We start from the raw sequence: 26,486 nt of genomic DNA, 5'->3' as shown, positions 1-26,486 counted from the left end.
AATCACACCTTCAGAGTATCTCTCTGTATTACTGATGTTCTCATTGCCAATTAGATTTCCCAGTGTTATATTTCAATATCACCCTTATTGTTTGTACATGTTTTTATGAGCTTCTGAAAAGTAGAGAAGATCAAAAGTCAGACTTTGTGATCTTTTTCAAACTTCAATGGCACTGTCTAATATCCACTTGGACTACCCCAAAAATTATTTGGACACTTAAGTTAAACTTTAAATACTTCTTTTTGAAAGTATATTTGTGCTATATTTCTTTAAAATAAATTCAACATGGCTTGATATTATGTTGTATTATGCAAAACAGTCATACATTTAAGTGTCTGGCTTATGTATTCTTAAATTTTTGGTGCCATGTATCAAACAATCTTTTTCATGGTTATTAGACTAGCAAATATCTTTTTATCTTGTGAAATCTTTTTGCTGTGTAACAGCATTGATTTGTTTCTTTGGTACTATTCTTGCCAAGTCTAGTATGCTGTTCTTCTTTAAAAAAATCGAACAAACAAAAAACTCAGTTAATTAATCAGCCAGCTCACTCTAAAAATTTAAACATTTTGCCTGATACTTAAACCCAGACTGAATGTCTGAGCTCCTCCAAAGCATTAGGCACTGGTGGTGAGGATTGCCTCTCAGCTCAAATCGAGAGTATTAAAAATCAACATTATCCTCAAAGGAAGAAAGAAAAGGATCAAGCCTCAGACGTGGGTACTCTCTCAGCAGATGAGTCAGCTGGGTATCGTGAGGACTGCTGGCTCTCCACTGAGAGTGCATTTAACGAAGCCCAGCTGTTAGATTTCCCTCTCTTGCCCTTAACAAAGTGAAACGGGCAGGCCAGATGTCATGTTGCACAATTTGGACACAAATCAGAGTCAGTCACACATGCAGATTCAACCGAGTGTCCTCTCTTGGCAGGGCAAAATAGGTGCAAATCATAGCCATGTGTTTACAATTGAGCTTTGCTCGTGGTGAAGGACAGAACCCCCAGATGAATTCTTCTGTGGGAGATCTAGTCTAGTCCTTGCACATGTTCCTAGTTGCTTTTTAGAGTATTATGTTAACCTGAGGTTAAAGATGAAGTGTTTCATTTCTGCTCCTCTTGCAGAATGCATTTGTTAAAGTCAATGTTGTCAGGCTAATCGGCATGTATGGATAGTGCCACAGTGCCAGTGTTTCCATTTTTGGGGGAAATCAACCTACAAATGGCTTACTTCTAGTGAGTTGTCTGCACTTTAAACTGGGATATAAAAAATATTTAAAGATAAACAAAATTACTCACCATAAATTTGAAAATCCACAGACCAAGTGTCTCTCCCACTATTGATTTACAGAACCAAAATGGTTTATATGGTTCATTGTCTGCTCAAAATAATACAGATTTTCATTCTTTTGTACTGCATTACTTTGGTAAATGAGCAAGCTGCAATAGCAGAGCCAGGCATTTGGTTAATATAGACCTTTTTTTGTGCAAGAAATTTGATGCCAACTGGATGATGTAACCAACTGGAAAGAGCATGTTCATTTGTGGTTGAAATATATGAGGCTTGCCCATTGTCATGATAAACCTACAACTTCTCTTTAAGCATTTGCGGTCTTGCTGTATATTTAGTAGATCACATTGTTTTTTCACAAGACAATTTGCCTGTGGTCCATGGTTGTAATTGAGAATTGTCTGTTGTTGTTGCTTTCATTGAATTTATTTTTTAATATTATCTGTCTGCGATGGACTGGTGACCTGTCCAGGGTGTCCCCCGCCTTTCGCCCAATGTTAGCTGGGATAGGCTCCAGCCCCCCGCGACCCTGTACACAGGATAAGCGGTTGACGATGGATGGATGGATGGATATTATCTGTCCAGCAATTTTTTTTTTCAGTGCTCAGCATGTAGGAGGTAATACTGGTGTCATGGTGTGTTTTTATCCCTTATATGATGTAATATCCCTGAGCCAAACCAAAACAAATAATTCTTCACTCTTGTAACTTGTTAATATAGCATGAGTTTGTGCAGTGTTTTGCTCTTGTGTAAAATATGTACCGTGATTATTGATTGGTCATAGAATTTGTTTTTGGACAAATCAGTGGCTAGCTTAATGTTTTGGAAATAATTTTCATATGTTCATATCAGCTTGATTACAATATATCAACTGTAACGTCTCAGGTTACATGTGTAACCCTTGTTCCCTGAAAAAAGCGGAACGAGATGCTGCGCTGCTAAGCGCTACGGGGAACAACTCTAGCTGTGAACCGAGCTGAAATAGTGTGTGTAACACGTCAATGAACATTGACTGGAATTTATAACCTCGGCTGATGTAATCATTAGATGCAACTGTGGCCAGGCTATAAATGGATACGTCACCAGGTGTTGTCAGATACTTCTTTTTGAAGAGCAGTCCTGGGACGTCCCAGTGCGGCAAAGCAGCGCAGCATCTCGTTCCGCTTTTTTCAGGGAACAAGGGTTACACATGTAACCCGAGACGTTCCCTTTACAAAAAGCTTCACTTTGATGCTGCGCTGCTAAGCGCTACGGGGAACGCAATACCCACGCCGCCGCACTTGGGGCTGTCCGGACCCCTACGGTTGTGCAGTGTACTCACAAAAACGCGAGAGGTCTCAGACATGAGGGGAACACGCAGTGTTTGCGGCTTTCAGTCATTTTCTCTTTTTTTCTTTCTTTTTTTTTTTTTTAGAAATATATATATATATATATATAGAATATTTTCTAAACAAAAGAGAAAAGAGAACAAAGAGAACAACGTTCACTGCACACTGCCTAACTGATTCTAACTCCTAACAGAGGAAAGAAAGTTTTGACAGGGTTTGTGAAACACACAGAAACAGAATCGCTCTGAAAAAAGAGTTTCTGATGACACCTGGTGACGTATCCATTTATAGCCTGGCCACAGGTGCATCTAATGATTACATCAGCCGAGGCTATAAATTCCAGTCAATGTTCATTGACGTGTTACACACACTATTTCAGCTCGGTTCACAGCTAGAGTTGTTCCCCGTAGCGCTTAGCAGTGCAGCATCAAAGTGAAGCTTTTTGTAAAGGGAACACTCTTTTTTTCTTTCACTCAAACTGTAACTGATTTGGGATGTTTGTCACAGCTGTCTCGTAAAAAACAGTTAGTACACGGTCTTGTACCTTTGTCTTTTTTTCCCGATTTTCAAATACTTATTGCTTCAAAACAAAGTTTGTTATGTTGTAATTCACCTCAGAGCTGGTTGGTTTGGTTAATTGCTTAAAACTCTTTTATGAAGGATTTTATTAAAAGTCTGGAATAAATGAATGGGGAAAATACTTCCAGAACCCAGACGGCTGAAAAAGTGAGCAGACACTGTTGTGCTCTATAGCTGAAATGACCAAAGCTGTTAAAGGAATAGTTTACCCAAAACAGTAGTATAGAGTACACAAAATATAAGTCAAAGTTCTGCCTAACATTTCCTTTTGTGCTTTACTAAGGAAATAAAGGGTTTGAAACAACATGAAGGTCAGTAAATAATGACAAATGTGTACTTTTTGGATAATCTGTTCCTTTAGAGGAGCCATTTAGTGTATTTCAAAAAGAATGGGCTCTAAAATGTTCTTAAAAATCTTTATTAATAATCTTTATCTGAACAAAAAAGTCATCAATATTGATTTTCAAATTCTTGCTGTATGGCTTCCTGGCCCCCTTCATTAGCATTCCGTCAGAAGCTTTACTTAACTGGATACAGTTGACACCATTGAGATCAAGGGATTAATTTAGTGGAGTGGTGGGGCATTGTAAGTAGCCCCACTTTAGAGATTCTTGATGATACATCAAATGAATCTGATTTAGAGCCAGGAAATGACAGGAGTGTGGGTCCTAATTGGCAATGCTTATTCATTGCAGTTCTGATTTTGGCATGCTGTAATGAGCTATTGCTGTGATAATGACATTTTCTCAAATATTGTATGTTTTTATAACAGATTATGGACTTTTTTGCTTTGGTAACCTCTTACCTCTCCAAATCTTAAAATCAAATAAATGTGATTCAGTACTAGAAATATTTAATTACATTAAAATGAATATAAGAACACTCTTCCCATTTTCATGCCTGTATAGGGCAAACAAATGTAAATTATTTAAAGGTGTTTTTCCACAAATGTGCCAGTCACTGCAAGACCAAGCACAGTCTCACACTGGGTTATTTCTTTATTTTTGTCTTAACAAGGAAGGCATTAAAAAGATTTGGAGTGCGAAAGCAATAATCATTGAAATACTGTTATAAATTGTATAATTCTGTGCTAATTCAAAGCACAACAGAATGATGACATTTGAAATGTGGCACACTACAGTTAATCACAATCCATTGTTAAACATTTGTTAAAACATCACTGTTGTTGTTTTCAAGTTTGTTAAGTGTCCTTATTTAATATAATGTCTAACATGTATGTTTTTATATAGAAATAGTTATGGGTGCTGATTTGTCATACAATACATTTAATCTGATAAACAGAAAACTACATTATGACTTCAAATTGCACAGCACTGTGTCCAGCTGTTTTGAATGAAATGCCTCATTGATAAAACACAAGGACTGTGCACAATGTCGCCTTTGGGCAAAGCCACTAGGCAGACCTTAAAATATCATAAAGCTTTTCAGGTCCTTTGGGGTACTAACACTGAGATAACAGACCCATATGGTCTTCAGTCTAAAACTTTGGTTCTTTGATATGAAAGCTTCATTTGAAGCCTCTGCTAACCAGTAATTATAGTTTATTAAATAATTTTAAAAGAGAACAAAGACTTGATTTATTCCAATTGATGATGTAGTTGACCTTTGGTCTCATCAAGCTTATTTTAGTTGTCTTTCAGTGTTTAGGAGCAGCTGTTCTCTGGTGGAAAGTGCAGCCGAACATCCTCCAGTGCAACCATATCCTCATCAATTCAGTCCAAAAGAAGACATTGAACGTAAGACATTGATTTTTACTTCATCCCCCAACTGGTTCTTATTAGGAAGTGATGAACCATACAAACCACCATGAAAACAGAGGATAACTTGTTTGGTTCCTCCGTCTGAGCCTGATGTTTTAACTGTTCTCTTGTTATTACATAATGATTCTTATGAAGTTTCACTTGCCACATTTTAGCTTAGAAGAAACATTGATTTGGATAAGTGTTCCACCCAAGGCACTTCCCATTGGGACGTTTATTTGGAATCCCAGAGGGGCTTTATGGTTTCCCTTTTTGTGGTCTCTCTTCATCAGTAGCATCATATGATTCCAAGGAAACTTGAAATTCCTGATGACAAATCGAAATGAAAGTGAATGGTGCCTGAGACTAACATTTAGCCTAATATTTAGTTTTTTGTGCCACAAAAGAAAGAAAGTCAAATGGGTTTGCAACAATATGAGGGAGTAAATGATGACAGAATTATAATTTTGCATGAATTAGTCCTTAAAGTGTATAGCAAGATTTATTTTTTCTAATTAGTTTTTTATCTTTGCTTTCTCTTTTAGCTATATAAACAGCGCTGGATCCGATTCAATATTTACTGATATTAATATATTGAGCTGTCAAGAGCATTGTCAAATCAGTTATAATACTGTATATGAGTGATGTCTATAACTTTGTACTGCTACAATTGATGTACTAAACTGTTCTGGTGTTTCCTTAAGAGTATTGCTCAGTGTTTATGCTGGATTAGCTTGTGTGTTCGATGATATATCTAACTCGCCCCACAGTGTGAGTAGTGACTTCCCTTTAACCCTCTGATAAAGTGTTACTTCATCCTTCTACAGATTCTTTCTGTGATTTCGAATCTCCATGTTCTTGGACCTTATCCAATCACAGCACTGGAGGGGACTGGTATGTCATATCGCCACAGCAACACAGATCCAATAGGTGGGGCGTCCAACCAATCAAAGATCATTCCACTGGAAAATCTAAAGGTACGAACAGAAACTCCTCTCATAATTTATATCCCATTATACCCCATCTTTTGGGATAGATTGGCATTATAATGATTAGTTGCAGTCCTGTAATGTTTTAAAGATTTCCTTACTTTCGACAGGCCATTTTCTGATACTAAATCCCAGCTCAGCTCAGTTATCCTCTGGGAGATGTAGTTTCCACATGTCCAGTCCTGTAGAACTTCGCAGTGGGCCACTCTGTCATCTGCGCCTAGCTCGCTTCCAGCCAGAACCACACATAGGAAACTTATCTGCCTTTGTGAAAACCACTGACTCCTCAGTCATCAAGCCGTTAGCTCTTACAATCAAGGAACATGGGATTGGCAGGTGAGCCTTTTGAATTCAACTGTGTTTTTCTAATGGCCTCAAATATAAAGCAATGAGAAAGTAACAAAATAAGTTACATATAGTGGCCCGAAAATTAATGGACACATACGCCGCATTAAAAGGGTTAGTTCACCTAAAAATGAAAATTCTCTCATCATTTACTCACCCTCATGCCATCTCAGATGTGTATGACCGTCTTTTTTCTGCAGAACACAAATTATGATTTTTAGAAGAATGTCTCAGCTCTGTAGGTTCATAGAATGCAAGTGAATGGGTGCCAAACTGTTTACACTCCAAAAAGCACATAAAGGCATCTTAAAAGTAACCCATACAACTCCAGTGTTTTAATCCATATTTTTAGAAGTGATATGATAGGTGTGGTTGAGAAACAGATAAATATTTAAGTCCTTTTTTGATTGTATTTCTTCTCCCTGTCCAGTAGGGTGTGATATGCATGAAGAATGTGATTTACCAAAAACACAAGCAGAAGAATTTGAAAGTGATCTGTTTCTCACCCACTCCAAATGTATCACTTCTGAAGATATTGATTTAACCACTGGAGATTTTTGGAGCTTCAAAATTTTGGCACCCATTCATTTGCATTGTATGGACCAAAAGAGCTGAGAAATTATTAAAAAAATATTCATTTCATTTCAGCAGATGAAAAAAAACACATCTGGGTTGGCATATGGGTGAGTAAATGATGAGAGAATTAAAATTTTGGATGAACTATTCTTTTAAATAATGAATGAATGTCATTCCATTAGATAATAAAATGTCAAATCAAGTGGCTTGTCTCAAAGCAAACGTAACTTTTCTGAGCAATTTTAGCTATTTTTATGCTTTTAAACTACTTTTGCTAAAGGGATTTTTAGGTGATGTATGAACTTCAAGTCAGTTCCCCTTAAGGTTCCCACAGGTACCCTATCAGAGTAACGTCATGGTTACTGTTGTAACCTCCGTTCCCCGAGGGAAGGAACGAGACGTTGTGTCGAATTAAGTGACACAAGGAGTCTCCCTGGGATGCCAAACGTACCACTGAACCTGAGAAAAGGCCAATGTCAAGTTGGCAGACAGAATTTGCATGCCCCGCCCCGGACATACGGGTATAAAGTGAAGCGGGGCAGCGAGTGCCAGTCAGGATTTTGCACTGAGGAGCCGAAAATAAGGTACGGCCATTTACAGTGGTAGGTCTAGTGCTGTGGCAGGAGGGACACAACGGTCGGTTGTGCCGCGTTACCGAGTTCTACCGGCTTGGACCTGACAAAACACTGACGAGACCTACTCAACCCTGAGATTGTAAAATCTGGCAAAGATATTGGGTGTTGCCCAGCCCGCTGCTCTGCAGATGTCTGCTAAGGAGGTGCCATGGGCCAGTGCCCACGAGGATGCCACACTTCTCGTAGAGTGTGCTCGAACCCGCAAGGGGGTGGGCACGGCCTGGGTGTGATAAGCTAAAGAAATAGGATCAACGACCCAGTCAGCTAACCTCTGTTTGGAGACGGCGTTCCCTTTCCGCCGTCCGCCGCGTGCAGTCCAAATATATACGCAAAGCACGTACTGGACACACCAACGAAAGGGCTTGGTCTGCCTCCTACTGGGGCAGCGCTTGCAGGTTCACGACCTGGTCCCTGAAGGGGGCCGTAGGAACCTTGAGCACGTAGCCCGGTCGCGGCCTCAGGATAACTTGAGAATGTGCCAGACCGAACTCCAGGCAGGTGTCGCTGACAGAGAACGCTTGCAGGTCCCCAACCCTCTTGGAGGCTAACGTGATCAGGAGGGCCATCTTCAGAGATAGGGCCTTGAGCTCAACTCGAAGCAGCTCAAAGGGGGGTCTCTGAAGGCCCGAGAGGACCACTGAGAGATCCCAGGAGGAGAACACTCTTTTAACAGTGAAATCGCTGTCAAAGTAGACTGCACAGTGTGCTGAGAGAGAGAACACCAGCTGGAAACGTGCCGTAGATACTGTTGCACAACCGTTCAGCTCCAAAGAAACATTCTGACTGGCACTCGCTGCCCCACTACCCATATGTCCAGGGCAGGGCATGCAAATTCTGTCTGCCAACTTGACATTGGACTTTTCTCAGGTTCAGAGGTATGTTTGGCATCCCCGGAAGACCCCTTGTGTCACTTCATTCGACACAACGTTGAGTGAGTGACAGAAGGGGAACCTTTACTATGGATATTTTTCACTCATGTTTGACAACCAGAAATATTCCAAATACAGAATGTGTGTACAGTATACAGCATGCAGTGGCAATGTTACGATAAAATCTGATTGACATATCATAGGAGAACTGACATATTGCAGAGCCACTTTGCATAAGTGAGAGAGCATTGGCATTTGCTTTACTTACATGCAGGACAGCATTAACCACAAGACAAAGATGTCAACCAAAATAATTTTCTTATGGAGATGTCGTACATATTGATTTTCTTGTGCTAGGCACATCACGACCAAGATGGTTGAAAGCATTTTGTTTCTAAAAGTAGAGCCAGATATTACTTTTGCCCTAATTGGTTCTGACAGAGGGCTAGAAATAGATGGTGATGCAATGCAATTTAGAATGAGCCAGAATAATCATGATGGAACCAATATACATTTACTTTCGGCATTGTACTACGTGGCTCTGAGCCAAATAGACCTGAGTTACAGCATGGAGTGTGGTGTATTATACAAATCAGTTATATACACCAGTTTCGATGTAGACACAGAGACCCACTTTTAGTTTGCATTATATCCCACTGTGTACTTCACAAGCTTCAATACATGCAGTGAAGCACTTACACAAGCGGCTGAGAGACCGCTCTCATGTCATTAAGGGATTTTTTCATGATATGGAATACGAGTACTTCAAGGCCTTTGCAAAGTCTCTCTCAATTTCTCTTTCTCTCTCTCTCTCTCTCTCTCTCTCTCTCTCTCTCTCTCTCTCTCTCTCTCTCTCTCTCTCTCTCTCTCTCTCTCTCTCTCTCTCTCTCGCTCTCATTTAACTAGATATGCTTCCAGTAAGCAAAGATTTGAACTAAAGGAATAGTTTAAAGGAACTTTGCCAAAAATTAAAATTCAGTCAGCCTTTACTTACATTCATGTACTGTTTTTCCAAACCGTATGACTTTCTTTCTTCCATGGAACACAAAAATAACAGTTCTTTTCCCCAAGATGATACAACCTGAATTCCGGAAGAGTTGGGACGTTTTTTAAATTTGAATAAAATGAAAACTAAAAGAAAGACTTTCAAATCACATTAGCCAATATTTTATTCACAATAGAACATAGATAACAGAACAGATGTTTAAACAGAGAAATGTTAAATTTTTTTGCACAAAATGAGCTCATTTCAAATTTGATGCCTGCTACAGGTCTCAAAATAGTTGGGACGGGGGCATGTTTACCATGGTGTAACATCTCTTCTTTTCAAAACAGTTTAAAGACGTCTGTGCATCAAGGTTATGAGTGTCAGGAGTTTTGGTGTTGGAATTTGGTCCCATTCTTGCCTCATATAGGTTTCCAGCTGCTGAAGAGTTTGTGGTCGTCTTTGACGTATTTTTCGTTTAATGATGCGCCAAATGTTCTCTATAGGTGAAAGATCTGGACAACAGGCAGGCCAATTCAGCACCCGCACTCTTCTACGATGAGGCCATGCTGTTATAATAGCTGCAGTATGTGGTTTTGCATTGTCCTGCTGAAATACACAAGGGCTTCCCTGAAATAGACGTTGTCTGGAGAGGAGCATATGTTGCTCTAAAACCTTTATATACCTTTCAGCATTCATAGTGCCTTCCAAAACATGCACGCTGCCCATACTGTATGCACTTATGCACCCCCATACCACATGCTGGCTTTTGAATTGAACACTGATAACACGATGGAAGATCTCCCACCTTGTTTGCCCGGAGGACACGGCGTCCGTGATTTCCAGCAAGAATGTCAAATTTGGACTCGTCGGACCATAGAACAGTTTTCCACTTTGAAATAGGCCATTTTAAATGAGCCTTGGCCCACAGGACACAACGGCGCTTCTGGACCATGTTCACATATGGCTTCCTTTTTGCATGATAGAGCTTTAGTTGGCATCTGCAGATGGCACAGTGGATTGTGTTTACAGACAGTGGTTTCTGGAAGTATTCCTGGGCCCATTTAGTAATGTCATTGACACAATCATGCCGATAAGTGATGCAGTATTGTCTGAGGGCCCGAAGACCGCGGGCATCCAATAAAGGTCTTCGGACTTGTCCCTTACGCATGGTGATTTCTCCAGTTTCTCTGAATCTTTTTATGATGTTATGCACTGTAGATGATGAGATTTGCAAAGCCTTTGCAATTTGACATGGAGGAACATTGTTTTTAAAGTATTCAACAATCTTTTTACACACTCTTTCACAGAATGGAGAGACTCTGCCTCTCTAAGACATCCCTTTTATAGCTAATCATGTTACAGACCTGATATCAATTACCTTAATTAGTTGCTAGATGTTCTCCCAGCTGAATCTTTTCCAAATGTCTTGCTTTTTTAGCCATTTGTTGCCCCTGTGCCAACTTTTTTGAGACCTGTAGCAGGCATCAAATTTGAAATGAGCTCATTTAGTGGATAAAAGTGTAAAATTTCTCAGTTTAAACATTTGTTCTGTTATCTATGTTCTATTGTGAATAACATATTGGCTCATGTGATTTGAAAGTCTTTTAGTTTTCATTTTATTCAAATTTAAAAAACGTCCCAACTTTTCTGGAATTCAGGTTGTAAATGCATAAAACTCGTTGAAAGAATGCATTTAATGCATTTCTTTCTTTGCGGCCCAGGTCCCAATGGGAGGTGATGGAGGCTCTGATTGGTCAGTTAGATGAGCCCTTCCAGGTGACAGTGCAGTACTCTACCTGTAGCAGCCATGAAGTCGGAGTTCTGGCATTTGATTCACTGGAGCTAAAGGATTGTGTCATGGGTAAACGCTTTATTATCTATAATGATTGATAACATCTTTAGAGAATATCTACTGAATGACTGTGATATGGAAACTATTTTATTTGCCAACATCATTTTTTGCTTAATGCACTAAATCAATTCTTCTGTCTCTGTGTATGTGTGGTAATTCTGAACTAAATCTTTCTGATTTTCTATGGTTTTCCACAGGTGATGATGATTTAGATTTGGGTCCAGAATGTGAAAAACTCTCAGCATTTCACTGTAATTTTGGAGGCTGTATAGAGAAAAGACAAGTGTGTGATTTCCATACTGACTGCCCACTAGGGGAGGATGAGGGATTAATATGCGGTTAGTAAAATAAAAGATTACAAATATTTTATGAGCCTTGATGACATGTTGTTTCTGTTTATCAGTCTATGAGTACAGTAATTGTAAACATATTACGCCCGTTTCACACATACTCCGTTTGCAGCGCGTATGCGGTGCGTATGCAGTGCGTATTTTTTTCCGTTCCCATGTTAACAGGTTAGAGCTTTTACACTGCACGCGGATGCAGTCCGTCGATCCGTTCCAGTTGCGGTGCGTATACAGCAGTGCAGCGATCGTTTACGGACCGAGTCTATTTTTGCTGTGCTGCACCGCAGTGAATTAAAGTGACAGCGCATTGTTCACATTAAAATAGACATATATTGTCAAGAAACTGTAATAATTTCATCATATACGCATAATTTCAGTTAATGTGTTCTACAGTTACTAAATTACAGGGTCAAGAAAAACAATAAAGTATGATTATAGTCCCAAAAGTTGCAAAATGGCATCATATATGACTCGATGGATGCACGATACGTTGTGGTTTGCCTTGTGATGTCTGCTCCAACCAGAGAAAGAACATTATCCATCTGTTCGGCACTCATCCGAAAGTACTTTAGGTGCCGGTCACTGTAAAGTCGAAGTTCTGAGACAAGCACCAAACTGTCTCCTGCCTCGTTTGACTGAGTGAACCCAAATGCATCTCGTTCTTCTCCTTCTTAGCAAAAGATATAGCGCGATAGTTTTTCTTCTGTCAACAACTCGAACTACATGTAAAACAAAGAATCACAATGATTAAAATTAATTTTCATACAGTTTCAATGTCTTAATGTCAAAGTTAACGTTTGGATTTAAAATCAAAATTACTAATACATTTTTGATTTTGTGGCACACAGAAACTGCGGATCAGTAGCGCACTGCAAACGCAGCATATGTGAAAGCACTATAGCATGTGCTGCTCCTGTACCGCATACTCACCGCATAAGCACCGCAAACGGAGTATGTGTGAAACGGGCGTTACACTGGTCAAAATTATGCAGTCACCCAGCATGTCTATTTAGAACATTTACAATATGTGAAGCTTTTGTCTCTTAAAGATACAATAGTTTATGTGTTTGAGTAATTTTGAATGTAAAAGAACAGGCTGCATTGCACCTGTCCAATTTTCATCATTTGATTTATGATAATTGAAACATTTCTCTGAAAAGTGGCCTTTAAAACATATATCCTTGTATGATTTGCAAGAACATTGCAAGAAGAGCGTGATAGGGTGATATGCGAGGTGGCCATAGAGTAACTTGCTGGCTGTGTGTTACTCACATTAGCTGTATAAAATCATAAAGCCATAATAAATGGTTAATCCTTTCACCAGAGGCATTGGATTAGCATATAATGCACTGTCCAAGTTTTCCACTTAGTAAAGATGCAAGATTGATATTAATCAATTAGTGTTTAAACTATGCATGGTTGGTAATTAGCTGATTTTAATGAATGTACGTACAAAGAACTTTGTAACTTTTAGCATTTGCCACACATCACTTATACAGTAATCCACTGAGGTGAGAACAACTGTCATATATCTCAGTGGTAAAGAAATGCCTCTATACTGTTGCAATTAAATTAACAGGCAGTCTATTAAAAATTATTTAAAGATTTCTCTGGATACATGCTCAATCATGACATTATTCAGTATTTTTTGGAGGGAAAAATCTACTTAATTTAAGATATACAGCATTAATAACAGGTTTCAGATGGCATTCTCATGAAAATTACCTCCCACAAAGTCTAAGCTTATTAGCATGATCCATTAAAAATTGTCCTCCAGATAATTAATTTGTGCGCTAGTTAAATCTGTCCTCCCCTCTCCACTCAACACCTAATGTCCTGAGAGCATTGGTTTACATTAGTTGGAGTCCTGTCACTTAGTTGTTTCTATTTGCAGGTTATGTTAAGGTGTGTATAATTTTATATTTGTACCTAATTGAGCATCTAGAAAAGTGAATAGGCTCAACATTGCTTGAGTTTATTCATTCCTCCTTTTAAACCTTTTAAATCATCTCTAGTCATTACCTCCTAAAATGATATGTGGTCTATTACAAATATGTATAAGCACACCATAATTTAGCATATGCACACACAGAAAGAAATTGGTATTTCCAGTCAGAAATGAAATTACTGCTGTTGGATTCTTAAATGTTTGGGTTGTGGGCCTCTGGAGAGTAATATTTGGAAAACAGTTGACCTACCCCTGTTCCATATCACCACAACTCTGGTTAGTTTATTGCTGGAAGTGAATACAATGGTGTGAACAGTATTTTATATTGTGGTGTCTTTAGTAATGTAAAGTAACCATGTTGTATTGCTTGAATACAGCCATGCAAATTGTGTTCTTATGGCAAAACAAACTACACCATGAAAAGTGTTAACAGACAGTTGTTACCTTAAGGAACTTTACTTGCTGATTTAATCTTTAAAAGTGACTGAATAAAACACATTAATTTAAAATTTTCCACATGAAGCACATTTTAGGTTACTTGGCAAAAATGTTTTACAGTGTACACAATGTTGGGTAAAAAATAACTTTTAAGGGAAATTTTAATGATGGCTGGGTCTGGGATTTTTTTTTTGTAGACAAATATCAGCTGTATTCTGCACATTTTGATTGGTCAGATGTTTAATCATTTACTAAATCTCTTTGCAGATGCTTTACCCTTGGGTTCACACTGTTCATTTGAGTCAGGCTCCTGTGGATGGTTGGTGTCTAATACACACTCCTCTTGGAAGCTAGTTAGTGGAGAACAGCTAAGTGAAAGTACTGATCTACAGGGCACAGCTTTGCAAAACACTCAAGGTAAAAAGAAAATAAAAGAAATTTTAGTAGTGATGATAAAACATAAACACAGTTTTACAATGTGTCATAATGAGCATGATAATTTCTGGTCCGTGGTCTGTCTGTTTCTCCCTCCCTTTATATTCTCTCTGTCTAGAGCCAAATGTAGCCATGACAGTTCAAGTAGACTGCATGGAATGTTTTTGCACAAACATTAAAAAAGCAAAGTAGCACACAAATTTCCTCAAGACTTGGGATGTCAACATTCATCATCTAAGTCAGGGGTGCCCACACTTTTTTGTGTGATTATCTACATTTAAATTTCCAACTCAATATCCCTACATGGATTTCATCTTCTATTTAATTAACAAAAAATATATAATAATGTTCAATGTTGATATCATTCAGTTTTATCACTAAACTAAACACCTACAGGAAAATATATTGCAATAGCCAGGGCATTTGCCTTATTCTGATGACTTGCACTGAATGGAATCAGGCAGTTTTGCATAATCCGGGCAGCTGCTGGTAGCAGGTTTCAAACAGGCCTCCAAATTGTCATTAGTCATGGTGGACCAGTGATTTGATTTAATAATCTTCATATGACAAAAGGCTGATTCACATAAATAAGTTGAGCCAAACAGTGCAATCAATGAGGTGGCACATTTTTCTGATATTTGGATACTTCTTTCTGCAAGAAGGTTCAAAAACTGTCCAGAAGATGCCCTCCTCTTCACCTGAATGTCAATCTGCAGTGCTAAAATCTCCTCCTCCAATGCTGATGGGTTCATCTGAAACAGCATTCCCATATCTGAGGCCAGGAAATCAACCTCGTGCTCATTTCCAAATAGAAAGCACATGAATGTAGCTTTTGGCTCAAGTAAAGCAATGTCTTGAAAACGTTTGTCAAAGTCTGACCTGACCTTTTCAATTCACTCAATGTAGCACTCACTGTCAAGTTGTGCAGGCTCCTTTCCTTGCTTATGCAGCTCAGATGCAATGTTTTGGAAGTTCCCTCATTCGTGGCGCTGCAGCTTAGATGTGAGTGAATGCAGGTTTTGGCTTTTTGCTCGGTACTGCACTCATTTTCAGATGGTTGGAGTTTATTTTAGATTTATGGTTTGCGGATGAAGGTCATTTGTGTAAGCTACCGATGGTAAACCCATCAGTAAAAAAAAGTAAGTCCTTTAAATACTTTTCCACATATCTCTAAAGACGCATAAATTGGAAACCAATGATCCAGTTATGAATTCTGCTAAAATATATATTTTAATTCCGATTCCAAAATATTCGGTGAAGAAACAATTTGTGTGCTCTGCAAATGGCACCTGGGATTTGAAACTGGGAAAAGTCTGTAATGATTTAAGGGCTGCCGTGGAACACTGTTGTACCTCAGGATGTACTCTGGCTTAGTGTGATGTCTTGGTATTGTGCATCACAAGTTATCTCAGTTCAGTTTATGGTTGATGTGTTGATTTCCAGCTCATTAACCTTCAAAATTATTCAAAGAAATTGACAGGATATTGTTTGTTTTGTGAAACTTAATATCCCATAAGTTAATAAATGAATAGTGCCTCATTTTAAAGCCTGAAAAGGACCCAAAACTATTGCAGTCAATAACTATATGCAGTCCATTCAACCCCCCACTCATTTGAAAGAGGAGACTTTGTTACCAAAAAAACCCACAAAACTCAATATTTGTATTATTTGCTTAATTTGCTCGATGCAACTTCGATGCATTGCATAGTTTTAAAGTTTTGCTAATAAATTCAGCAGGTTTACGCATCATGAATTTGAGACCAAACCTTCCGTTTCTTAAATTTGGAGGGCTACATGGAGGGCTATATCTGGGGCCTATAATATTAAAATGCGAAGACAGAAACTAATAATAAATGTTGTATTCTTATTATATTTCAAAAAGAAAAGAAAAGACCAATAATATTGCATATTTTGACCCATTGAAATGCTCATTCTACATTACAGCATTGATATTGGATTTGAGATTTGGAGATTATTTGAGGATTGGAGTTGGATGTAGATGTTAATTTACTGGTATCAACAACAAGGTTATCTGTGACATCTATAAAAAGTAAAATGATAACACCTAATTTATGTGACTCAATTATTCTAACAGTGTGACTGAGCTGGAACTCCATTCATCAGGTTCTTATTGATTCAAATGAGTCATTGGAATTTCTGAAGGCAAACAAAATCAGTTATATTTTCTTACACGCGAACAAAAACATTGAAGCCTATTTTTTTGGGGATTTAAACATTTCTATTTAATCTTAAAAAATAGTGCATTTTGCATTTGCCCTTATGAACATTTTAATGTATTTATTTATCTATTTTTAGTAGACCTACTCTAAACACATGTAAAAACAATAAATACAAAATACAAATGTATTAGTTGTAAAAAAATAATATTATATATTCCCTCATTCCCCTAATGTAGCCTATGACAAATTTAATAGAGCTGAAGTAGTGATATGAGAATATGCATTATCAATCTATTTCTACATTAAGTAGTTAATGTTACTATAGTAAATTCAAGGGTGGTGATGTAGAATTCTGTGCTGAATTCAAATGGTTTCCGCGTCTGGCGCAATGATCGGAGGTGCACGTTTAAGAGATCGAGACTGGTCTGGGAGTAAAAACGCACCTGTTTTGCGCTCCCACAGCTCTGTCCATTGAGCTGTAACCACCTAAAGAGCCTTACAGGTGCATTAGCGAAGGTTGTGACTTTGCCTGTGTATTTGACTCTGCTAAACCAGATACTGCAGATGAGTTGCTAGACTTCAAAATGAGACGAACTATGGTACAAGTTCATACCAACCCATATAATGGAGTATAGATAATCATTTTAATGCAAACAGGAACTTGATAACTTGATAGTTCCCTTTACAAAAAGCTTCACTTTGATGCTGCGCTGCTAAGCGCTACGGGGAACAACTCTAGCTGTGAACCGAGCTGAAATAATGTGTGGAACACGTCAATGAACATTAACCGGAATTTATAGCCTCGGTTGATGTAATCATTAGATGCACCTGTGGCCAGGCTATAAATGGATACGTCACCAGGTGTCGTCAGAAACTCTTTTTTCAGAGCGATTCTGTTTCTGTGTGTTTCACAAACCCTGTCAAAACTTTCTTTTCTCTGTTAGAAGTTAGAATCAGTTAGGCAGTGTGCAGTGAATGTTGTTCTTTTTGTTCTCTTTTTTCTTCTCTATTCTGTTTAGAAAATATCATATATATATATATTTCTAAAGAAAAGAAAGAAAAAAGAGAGAATGACTGAGAGCCGCAAACGGTGCGTGTTCCCGTCTTCTTGCTCTATAGCTGGAGAGGACACACATCAGTTTTTGCTCTGTTTGTTTGGGGGTAAGAGCACGCTGCTCTCGCGTTGCAGCAGGGCGGGTGCGAGCACTGCGATTTGCTTTAACAGGCAGAGTGCTTCGTGCTCGCCTCGCTTGCTTCCGGGAGTCAGCACTCACGAAAAAAAAAATATATAAAGATCGTTCGTGGGGCTCTTGCATGGATTTGGCTGAGGAGCAAGAGACGGGTTGATCCCTTTCTCTCACTTTCTCCCCAAACCCAGCTGGTCCTTCACATGATCTCGAAGCGCGTTCTGACGCTTCTTCGGATCATGAGGAGGATCGCGATTCTCTTCCCGCCTCCGAGCTTTCCGTCCGCGATATAAAAAAAAATCTACGGAGGAATTGCTCGATGTTGTTACTCAGCGGTTGCCAGATTGGACTGGCCACGCGAAAAGAGACACCAAACCCTCCAAATTAGGGGATAGATTTTATCTTCCAGTCTAAGGAAGGGAACGCCTCATGAGTCCCTTCCCTTCTTTGATAACCTCCATGAAGAGCTTTTTCGGCTCATGGAGGAACCCCTAAAAAATTAAAAAATAAATAAATACATAAATAAATAAATAAATAAATAATATATATATATATATATATATATATATATATATATATATATATATATATATATATATATATATATATATTTTCTTCCCGTGTTCACATACCCTCGACGTCATTATATTTGACCATCGTGGGTGCTGAGGCACGGGGGTATTCAGTGATGCCGCCGGTCGAAGAGACGCTTGCGGGCTATCTCTCGCCGGGCTCGGCATCGTCACTTAAGAAGCCCTCTCTCCCCTCAAAGCCTTGTAGGACAACCTCCACTTTAGTGGGAAGGGCTTATCAAGCAGCAGGTCAGGCTGGTGCTGTTCTGCACACCATGCTGTTTTACAGGCGTACCAGAATGACCTCCCGGACGACCTGAGTGTGGGTTCTGCGCTTGACGAGCAAGCCTCAGACCCGCCTCAGTCCTGTCTGAACGGAGGCTCAAATGCAAAGCGTGGCGATTCGTGCTCCTCCTCCCAGGGATTGGGGACAGTCTCGCCTCCCTCGCCAGCCCCCGAAGCAAGACCTCAGGGCTGTTATTTCTAGTAAGAGAAAACCCTGATGGTCTTGTGCCTAGATTAGGGGGTAGCTCCCCTCGGGACGGGGCGCGTGCTTCACTTCACCCCTCCCGGTACCCCCTCGAAGCCCCTCCATTCCCGCCACCTCTTGTTGTTTCGGGTTGCAGAGGCTTCCGTCAAAATTGGGTGTTTTCGCTGTTCCTGCATTTTATTCAGGACGCGAATCACCCGACAACCCCTCAACAGGAAGTGTTCAAATATAATACCCATCTCAGAGATCCTGGCAGCGTGGAATATATCTGCCGGATATATTCTTTTCTGTGGGTCTTATAAGGGCGTCAGGATTTAATTCACTCGCCGCTTTTCCGTGTTTCAACGGCGTGTTCTCACTACCGTAAACCGGATTTCTTTTTTTGTAAAAACAAAAAAACTCAATCTCCTGGTTAAAGGTTCCATGGTATGTGTTCCCCTTCCAGAGAGAGAGTTAGGTTATTACACTAAATACTTCCCATTTCCCATGGAGGGTGAGGGGTGGCGTCTGGCTTAGATCTTAAAGCTTGAACTACCCGTGGGTGTTCAAGTCCAAGATGATGCCTGTCAAGACGGTCGTGTCTCAAGCCCTACAACTCGTTTGGCTGGTCACCATCAATCTTATGACGCACTTCTATACTTCATTTAGAAGTTCTGCCACAACATGGAAAGTTCCTGAGGTTCACTTCCGGGGGTGAGGTCTTCCAGGGTCAGGTTCTTTCACTCAGCCTAGCCCTTTTTACCCGCACATTCACAATGCATGATGTAGCGCTGGCTCCTTGTGACTCCGGGGCATCTGCATTCTGAATTATGTAGACGACTGGCTGATCCTAGCGCAGTTCCAGGAACTGGCAGTTCAGCACAGGGACATCACCTTAGCTCATCTGTTTCTCTGGGGTTGAGGCTCAACGCCAAGAAAAGCGTCCTCTCTCCCACTCAGAACACTGTCTATCGAGGCATCGTATGGAGTTCAATCACAATGCGGGCACAATTGTCTCCCGCTAGTATTGAGTCCATTCAGATCACCCTGAGCAAAGTCAGGCTAGGTCAAGGTTGCACTGTTATCAGTATCAACGATTTCCAGGTCTCAGGGCGAACGCGTCCACGGTGATCCCTCTGGACCTTCTGCTCATGAGACCGTTTTTGTTGTGGCCAAAAGCCAGGGGATTTCTTCCAAGGGCCAAAACCCTTAGGCTAAATAGGGTTACGCGCCTCAGGCTTCTTTCCCTTTCTATGTGGTTCAGACCCCGGTTTTATGCCTTGGGTCCCACTCTAGGTGCGTCTTGTTGTCGCAGGCTGCTAACAACAGACGCCTCCCTGATAGGTGGGGTAGCGGCCTTAAGTGGTCGTCCAGCTTAAGGGGATAGGAGGGTCGTCAGCTCGGTTGTCACAGTCACTGTCTCGGGTTGATGGCTGTATTTCTGACCCTGAAATACCTCCTCCTGAGGCTGCCATGTCTTGGTGCGGGTGGACAATACAGCAGTAGCCTCTTAAATAAATCATCAAGGAGACCCACGTTCTTGTCAGCTGTATTTCTGACACGCTGGGTTCTCCTTAGGGCCCAGGGCAAGCTCCTGTCACTCAGGTCAGTTATATCCCTGGATGCCCGTATATGGGAGCAGATTTACGGTCCAGACAGAAAATACCAACGGGGGAGTTAAGAACTCCACCCAAAGGTAGTAGTTGCCCAGAGTTCGCCAGCAAGGGTTTTTGCCTCTTACTGATAGCACCGCGCTGGCCGAACAGGGCTTGGTTCTCGGAGCTAATCTCTTCCCTCGACGGCTCGCCTTGGGCGATTCCGAAGAGGAAGGATCTTCTATCTCAGGCACAGGGCAATATTTCATCCCTGCCCCAAATTGTGGAATCTTTCATGTTTGGCCCCTAAGGGTACCAACTGAAGGACACAGGGCTCTCTCCTGAGGTTATCGAGACCTTTTTAAATGCCGGGCTTTTTCCACTTGGAACAAGTTTGGGTGAGATCTTAGGGCAGAAGAGGACCTCTTCGCCTCTATGAATAGCGCAATGTCTCCTCTACTTTCCCTGAAATCACCCAGCCCCCTTGGGTCTGGACGTTAAGACACATACATGTTAGGGGTATAACAGTTATGACCCGGACCAGATATGGAGAAAGAAAACCAGGAGTCAGAAGTTCAATCAAAGAATCCAAAATTTACTGAAGAATAGTTTGCAGTGAAATTGGTACCGCCAGAGGCAAAGTCTCACGAGGAGATTGAAAGCTAACTCATACCTTACACAAAATTTTACATCAATTATACCATTTGCAAGGACGTATATTCTATTATTTAACTCCTGATTGGCTAACAGAGCATAAAGTCACAACATATAGATAGCTATAGCACATCAACATTAATCAGCGCAATTGTCGTCCTGGCTCGAGATTTACATCTGAAGTGACCTCGCAGATGGTCTCGGCGTCTTCGAGTCTGCCTGCTGTGTCTCCCTGGGTTCAAAACCTGGGTAGAAGGTCAATACGCACACACGAAACACTGACGAACGACAGTGTTTCTCTCGCACTAAGGGAACCAGAGCACACATTTATCAGGTCATTTTAACCAAAACAGTGAGATAAGAAATATTCACCCCTCAGGCAAAGGAGAGGAAAGAAATAATAAGAGAAAATTTACACTTCTACTTATTCAAGTGCTATTACATAGGATTTTAAATCATATAATTAGTCATGGACAGGTAAAAATCAATGACAGAATACATCTGGAACATATGTTTAACATTCCCCCTGGTGTCTCATCTCAAGCTTATTCCCAAGACGACCTTCAAGTCAGCCTCCGTGCAGAACTGAGAGAGAGGCTTCAAGGAATGTGCATGAAATCAAAAATTAACTCTTAACACACATATGATTCGAAGTATATTTCAGTTATGCATAAGAAAAATGCGAATGCATATAGTTAATTCATCACTTTATTAAAGAAGTTTAAGCAACAGAATATAGATACATAGTGATCAATACATCTTTATATATGTATCGATATAACTGAAGAGACAAGGGATTTCGACCCTCACCCTTCATACATGACCCAGAATGCGTCTGTATGCATTTCTTTCCCCGGTTTCTCTGCTCCCGGGAGTCTTGGCGATGTTCACCAGCAAGGGTCTTGCCTCCTATTAATGGCGCTGCGCTGGCCGAACAAGATATGTTTCTCGGAGCGCAGCATCTCGTTCTGTTTTTTTCAGGGAACAAGGGTTACACATGTAACCCGAGACGATTTCATTAACATGACTGATAAATGGCCCCATTGTAACCTAATGCCCTCCTCTCTAAAATGAGCTTTTATGATTATTTTGGGTCCTTTTTAAGCTTTAAAGTGAGTCACTATCAGCTGCCTATGTATTGAAAATATGGGCCACGATATTCATAGAAACTTTTCCTTTTTTGTTCCATATAAGAAACAAAGTCATGTTTATAATGAAATGAGGGTGAGTAATTATGACAATTTTCTTTTTTGGGTGCACTATTCCTTTAAATCACATTTGAAGATGTTTCCCAAGCACTCTTTTGAGACCTCATTTCTTGCCTCAGGGCAATTCCTTTTCTTAAAGGTCAGAGTTCATGGTGATGAAAGTGAGGCATTGGTTCAAAGCCCAGCTCTCCCTTCAACTATATCCAATCAAGAATGTCAGGTGAGCATTTATCACAGTCAAATTAATGATGAAGACTAGTAATGATGTGCCAGTAAACAGCACACAAATTCTTTTAAGTTCTGAATTTTATATAGCCTTGATCTAGTAAAGTATACTTGGGTTGTGCGCTTCGTACACAGATTGTGTGACACAAAGGGATGCGGTCCTCGTCTGTGCGCATCTTCTGCACATGCGCCTGCCATTGACTGTACTAAAAGAGTATCATAAATCAGCTGTAGTGGACATGTGTTGAACGCTTTCATATTCACTTGCCGTTAGAAGAAAATACTTTGAAAGGCTTACACGGTCGATCGGGTGCGAGCCAATCCGGAAAGTATACCAGGGACTTATATATTTATCAGCAAGCTATATTAACTAGTTTGCTCATGATAATATAACTGTACTTTACTGAAACAGTTAGCTATTTGAATGGACGTTTCATTATAATATATACTGTAGGTTCCTAAAAAATTTGTGTGTTTAAAGAGAATTTGCCTTTTGAGCACCTATGATTTTTATTTTAAAATCTTATTATGAATTCAAATCTCATTCTTATGAGAAACTCCTTTGGAGAATAATATTTAAAAATATGTGCACATTTGTACACTTTAGTGATGTCAGATGCTAAGACAGATGCAACTGTAAAGTGTAAAATGTACCTTGAATGCATTGCGAGTCACTTTGGATAACAATGTCTTCCAATTGCATGAATGTAATGTAAATGTGTGAGATATCAATTGCAAGTCTGACAACAGCAAGATTAGATTGTGTTTTAATAATCTAGGTTTATTAATGAATATGAATTCACTTACTCTAACAGAGTGAATTTCCTGTTGTACAAAAATGTAAAATCTGTTATGGGAAAATTCACTTAATGAGCAGATTTTGTAAAGTTAATTATCCATGAAAAATGGGAACACATTGCATTTCTACAAATACTGTTGATTACACAGAAAAACCTTACACACATTTTTTTATACATGCAAGAATAAGGCAAACAATTGCTGATTTTTTTGTGGGTAGGTGCAATTTTCCCTGTATCTGTATGGAGATTTCAATGGTACAGTTCTACTGTCAGTGGTAGAGAATGGATCTGCAGCACCTCAACTTGTGTGGGAGAGATCTGGACACTGGAAAGATAACTGGCAAGATGTCACCCTGCAGATTACAGAGACCTTAAATGGGTGAGATGATTGGATAGAATAGGGTGGATGTATGGATGAATAGATGAATGTATGATTGATGGATTTGTGGGCAGATGGATGAATGGGTGAATACATGGGTGGTATACCTGGATGGACGATGAATAGGAAAATGGATGGATGGGTGGGTGGATGGCTAGATGGATGAGTAATAGGTGGATGGATGAATGGATGGATGGAGAAATAGGTTAGATGTTTTATGGATAAATGGATGGATTGTTGCATGAATAGGTGAATGCGTAGGTTTGATTAATGATGGATAAATGGATGGATGGATGAATAGGTTAATGGATGGATAGCTGGATGGATGCATGAATAGGTGAATGCATAGATTTGATTAATGATATGAATAAATGGTTAGGTGGGTGAATGGATGGATTGATAAATAGGTGGATTGATGATGTATGTATGGATAAATAGGTGAATAGATGTATGATATACAGGGGGATGGATGGGTTGGTGGGTTAATGGGAGAATGGATAGATGAGTAGGTAAATGGGTGGATGGATAAATAGCTGGCTGGATGGATGGATGGATGAGTGGATGGATGGATGCTTTATTTGATCCCCAAGTTTAGGCTACTTCGCATTATGCAAATAAGGAATTTTATTTCACATCATTGTTGCTTTTTAAGCTTTACTCCATTTGCCATTTTTTCCCATTTTAATGCATACATTTACAAAAACAAATCCAATTTGATATTAGCTCATATTATTACAATTTGTCATTTGTTTTGACCACAGGTTCCATGTTAAAGTGCAGGCTTTCTGGAGTTCTGGTTCTATGGCTGACATTGCTCTAGATGACATTTCATTAAGTGCATCGTGTTTTCACCCAGGTAACCTTTCTGTCTCACACTCACACATACAAACAAGTATGCATGTACAGGACACTCACTTTGCCACTTTTGTTCTGCTTTTAACATGGTTGCTAACTATTAAGTGCAGTTTTAATCAGGGTCTAATAACAGTTCAAGGAACAATTTTTTTTTAGCAGAACGTAACCGAAAACCGGAACAAAGTGATTTGCAATTGTTCCAGAGTGGTAACCGGGTATAACCAGTTAATTTTGTTCCAATAATATTTTCATGAAACTTAAGGCCAAAGGTTTTATCACAGTAATTTGTTTGGAAATACACCACTTCATGTTGCCCCAAAAAATTAAACATGTGATTTGATCCTGAAGGAAACTGCTTCATCACACATTTCTTTACCTAGTTGCCCATTGTGGATGTCGCATTCTCTGAATGAAGAGCTTTTTATCAACTATGTGTGACCGAACGGTTACCGGCAAGATGGAAGTCAGCCTAATCTACGGAAATAATTCTTAATATAATTTTTTAGTTGTCAACTACGCCACCTAGGGACTTGCACCCTAAGAATTACAAGCCACCGGCTTTTATCTACTCAGAGCACACAGGTTCGTTATCAGCAAGTAACCAGGCAGAGTCATGGGTTCTAAAAAATTTAGATTTTATTCCAACAAACCTCAGACGCACTGTAAAACCACCCCTCAACGGAGCATTAGACAAAATACTCAATTCCAAACATACACACAGGAATTTACAAAGAAATAATCCAAGGGTTGAAATGTAAATTACAGCAACAATAAAGTACCAAAGGAAAAATAAATCAAAAAGGACTCATTAATTCAAACACATTCATCAACATGACCATACAGGGCTGGAGGACATCTACTTTGGGCACCTCCGGCTGGAAGTGGCCTACAAGAAAAGCAAAAGAACAACTCACTCAATACTCACGCGCCACCACACCACACAAGTGAAATAGAGCACTCTCAGTGAACGGGAGACCCCACTACCACAGCCCCAGGACACCCGCGTAAGTGGCCCTCAGCTCCTGCATGGGAATATTCAACAAGAAAGAAAATGAGTACAACACAATAAACAATGTCACACCACTGGCACATGTAAATACCAGAAAATAATAAGCACAATAATGAATCTACAAACACAGGAGAATGACTCCTTTTAAATCACTAACACACAAAAACAAAAAAACAAAATATTCAATAAATCAACTTAAATCGCGGACACATAATAACAACAAAACTAAGAAGCAGTGAAACATACAAAAAAAGAAACTCCACACCAATTCAATATTGCGTTCTTAGACAGAAAAACACAAACCAGGTTAACGGAAAACAAAACAAAAGGAAAAGAGGACAATATCATAAAATCTGAGCGAGACAACAGCGCTGACCGGGCCGCTCAGCGCTACTGCCAAATATTGCAGCACATCATGCCCAACCAAGGGTGATGATTTTATTTACATAGGTGAACTGCAGCTGGTGCACAGATGCCACTAAACGACCAACGCCACAGAACGCTGAATAAACAACCAGCCAACCCCAACCAATCCACTCCTGTATTAAGTGGTCCAACCGATTTGCATGCTACCTCCCAGTCTTTTCCCTGCAGCACGTCGAGGCAAAATGACGACACAGAATAGGGCGGGTGTTACAACCGATCACATCACAAAACAAACGCAGCTCATTTAAATACGCACTTCCTAATTTGGCATCACCAATGGGTGACATCTACGTCACCCACACACTACATTCTTCCCCCACATTTTGCATCGTCGTCCCGACGGTGAGAAAAAGCTTTTAATCCCAAGGTCTAAACAAGACAGAAACACTGCTTGTGGCTCCAAGAACCTCAGGAGCCCCAGTCTCCGCCACCACCGCCCTAGGGAGTCGATAAAGATTGGGATGCTGCCCGCTGTAGCCCGTGTAGTACGCCGCACTTCTCTATCTGTACTTTGACTTGGTATTACAGCCACTGGTACTACTGGAAGGCCTAACC

The 26,486-nt window shown here is 39.9% G+C and overlaps 1 protein-coding gene across 1 annotated transcript in view; it reads left to right on the top strand.

The window, feature by feature from the left end:
* Positions 1-26,486, top strand: part of LOC127662632 (tyrosine-protein kinase receptor-like) — an 80,208-nt gene that overhangs the window by 16,488 nt on the left and 37,234 nt on the right. The window contains exons 2-10 of the mRNA XM_052153912.1: positions 4,852-4,947; positions 5,778-5,927; positions 6,050-6,275; positions 11,074-11,213; positions 11,402-11,542; positions 14,205-14,354; positions 22,357-22,457; positions 23,481-23,641; positions 24,403-24,497. Coding sequence (XP_052009872.1) covers positions 4,852-4,947; positions 5,778-5,927; positions 6,050-6,275; positions 11,074-11,213; positions 11,402-11,542; positions 14,205-14,354; positions 22,357-22,457; positions 23,481-23,641; positions 24,403-24,497 — 1,260 coding nt within the window. The remainder of the gene's footprint in view (positions 1-4,851; positions 4,948-5,777; positions 5,928-6,049; positions 6,276-11,073; positions 11,214-11,401; positions 11,543-14,204; positions 14,355-22,356; positions 22,458-23,480; positions 23,642-24,402; positions 24,498-26,486) is intronic.

The sequence above is a fragment of the Xyrauchen texanus genome, chromosome 22 (assembly GCF_025860055.1).
Source record: "Xyrauchen texanus isolate HMW12.3.18 chromosome 22, RBS_HiC_50CHRs, whole genome shotgun sequence".
NCBI lineage: Eukaryota > Metazoa > Chordata > Actinopteri > Cypriniformes > Catostomidae > Xyrauchen > Xyrauchen texanus.
The sequence above is the reverse complement of the archived record's forward strand: the minus strand, read 5'-3'. Positions and strand labels throughout refer to the sequence as shown.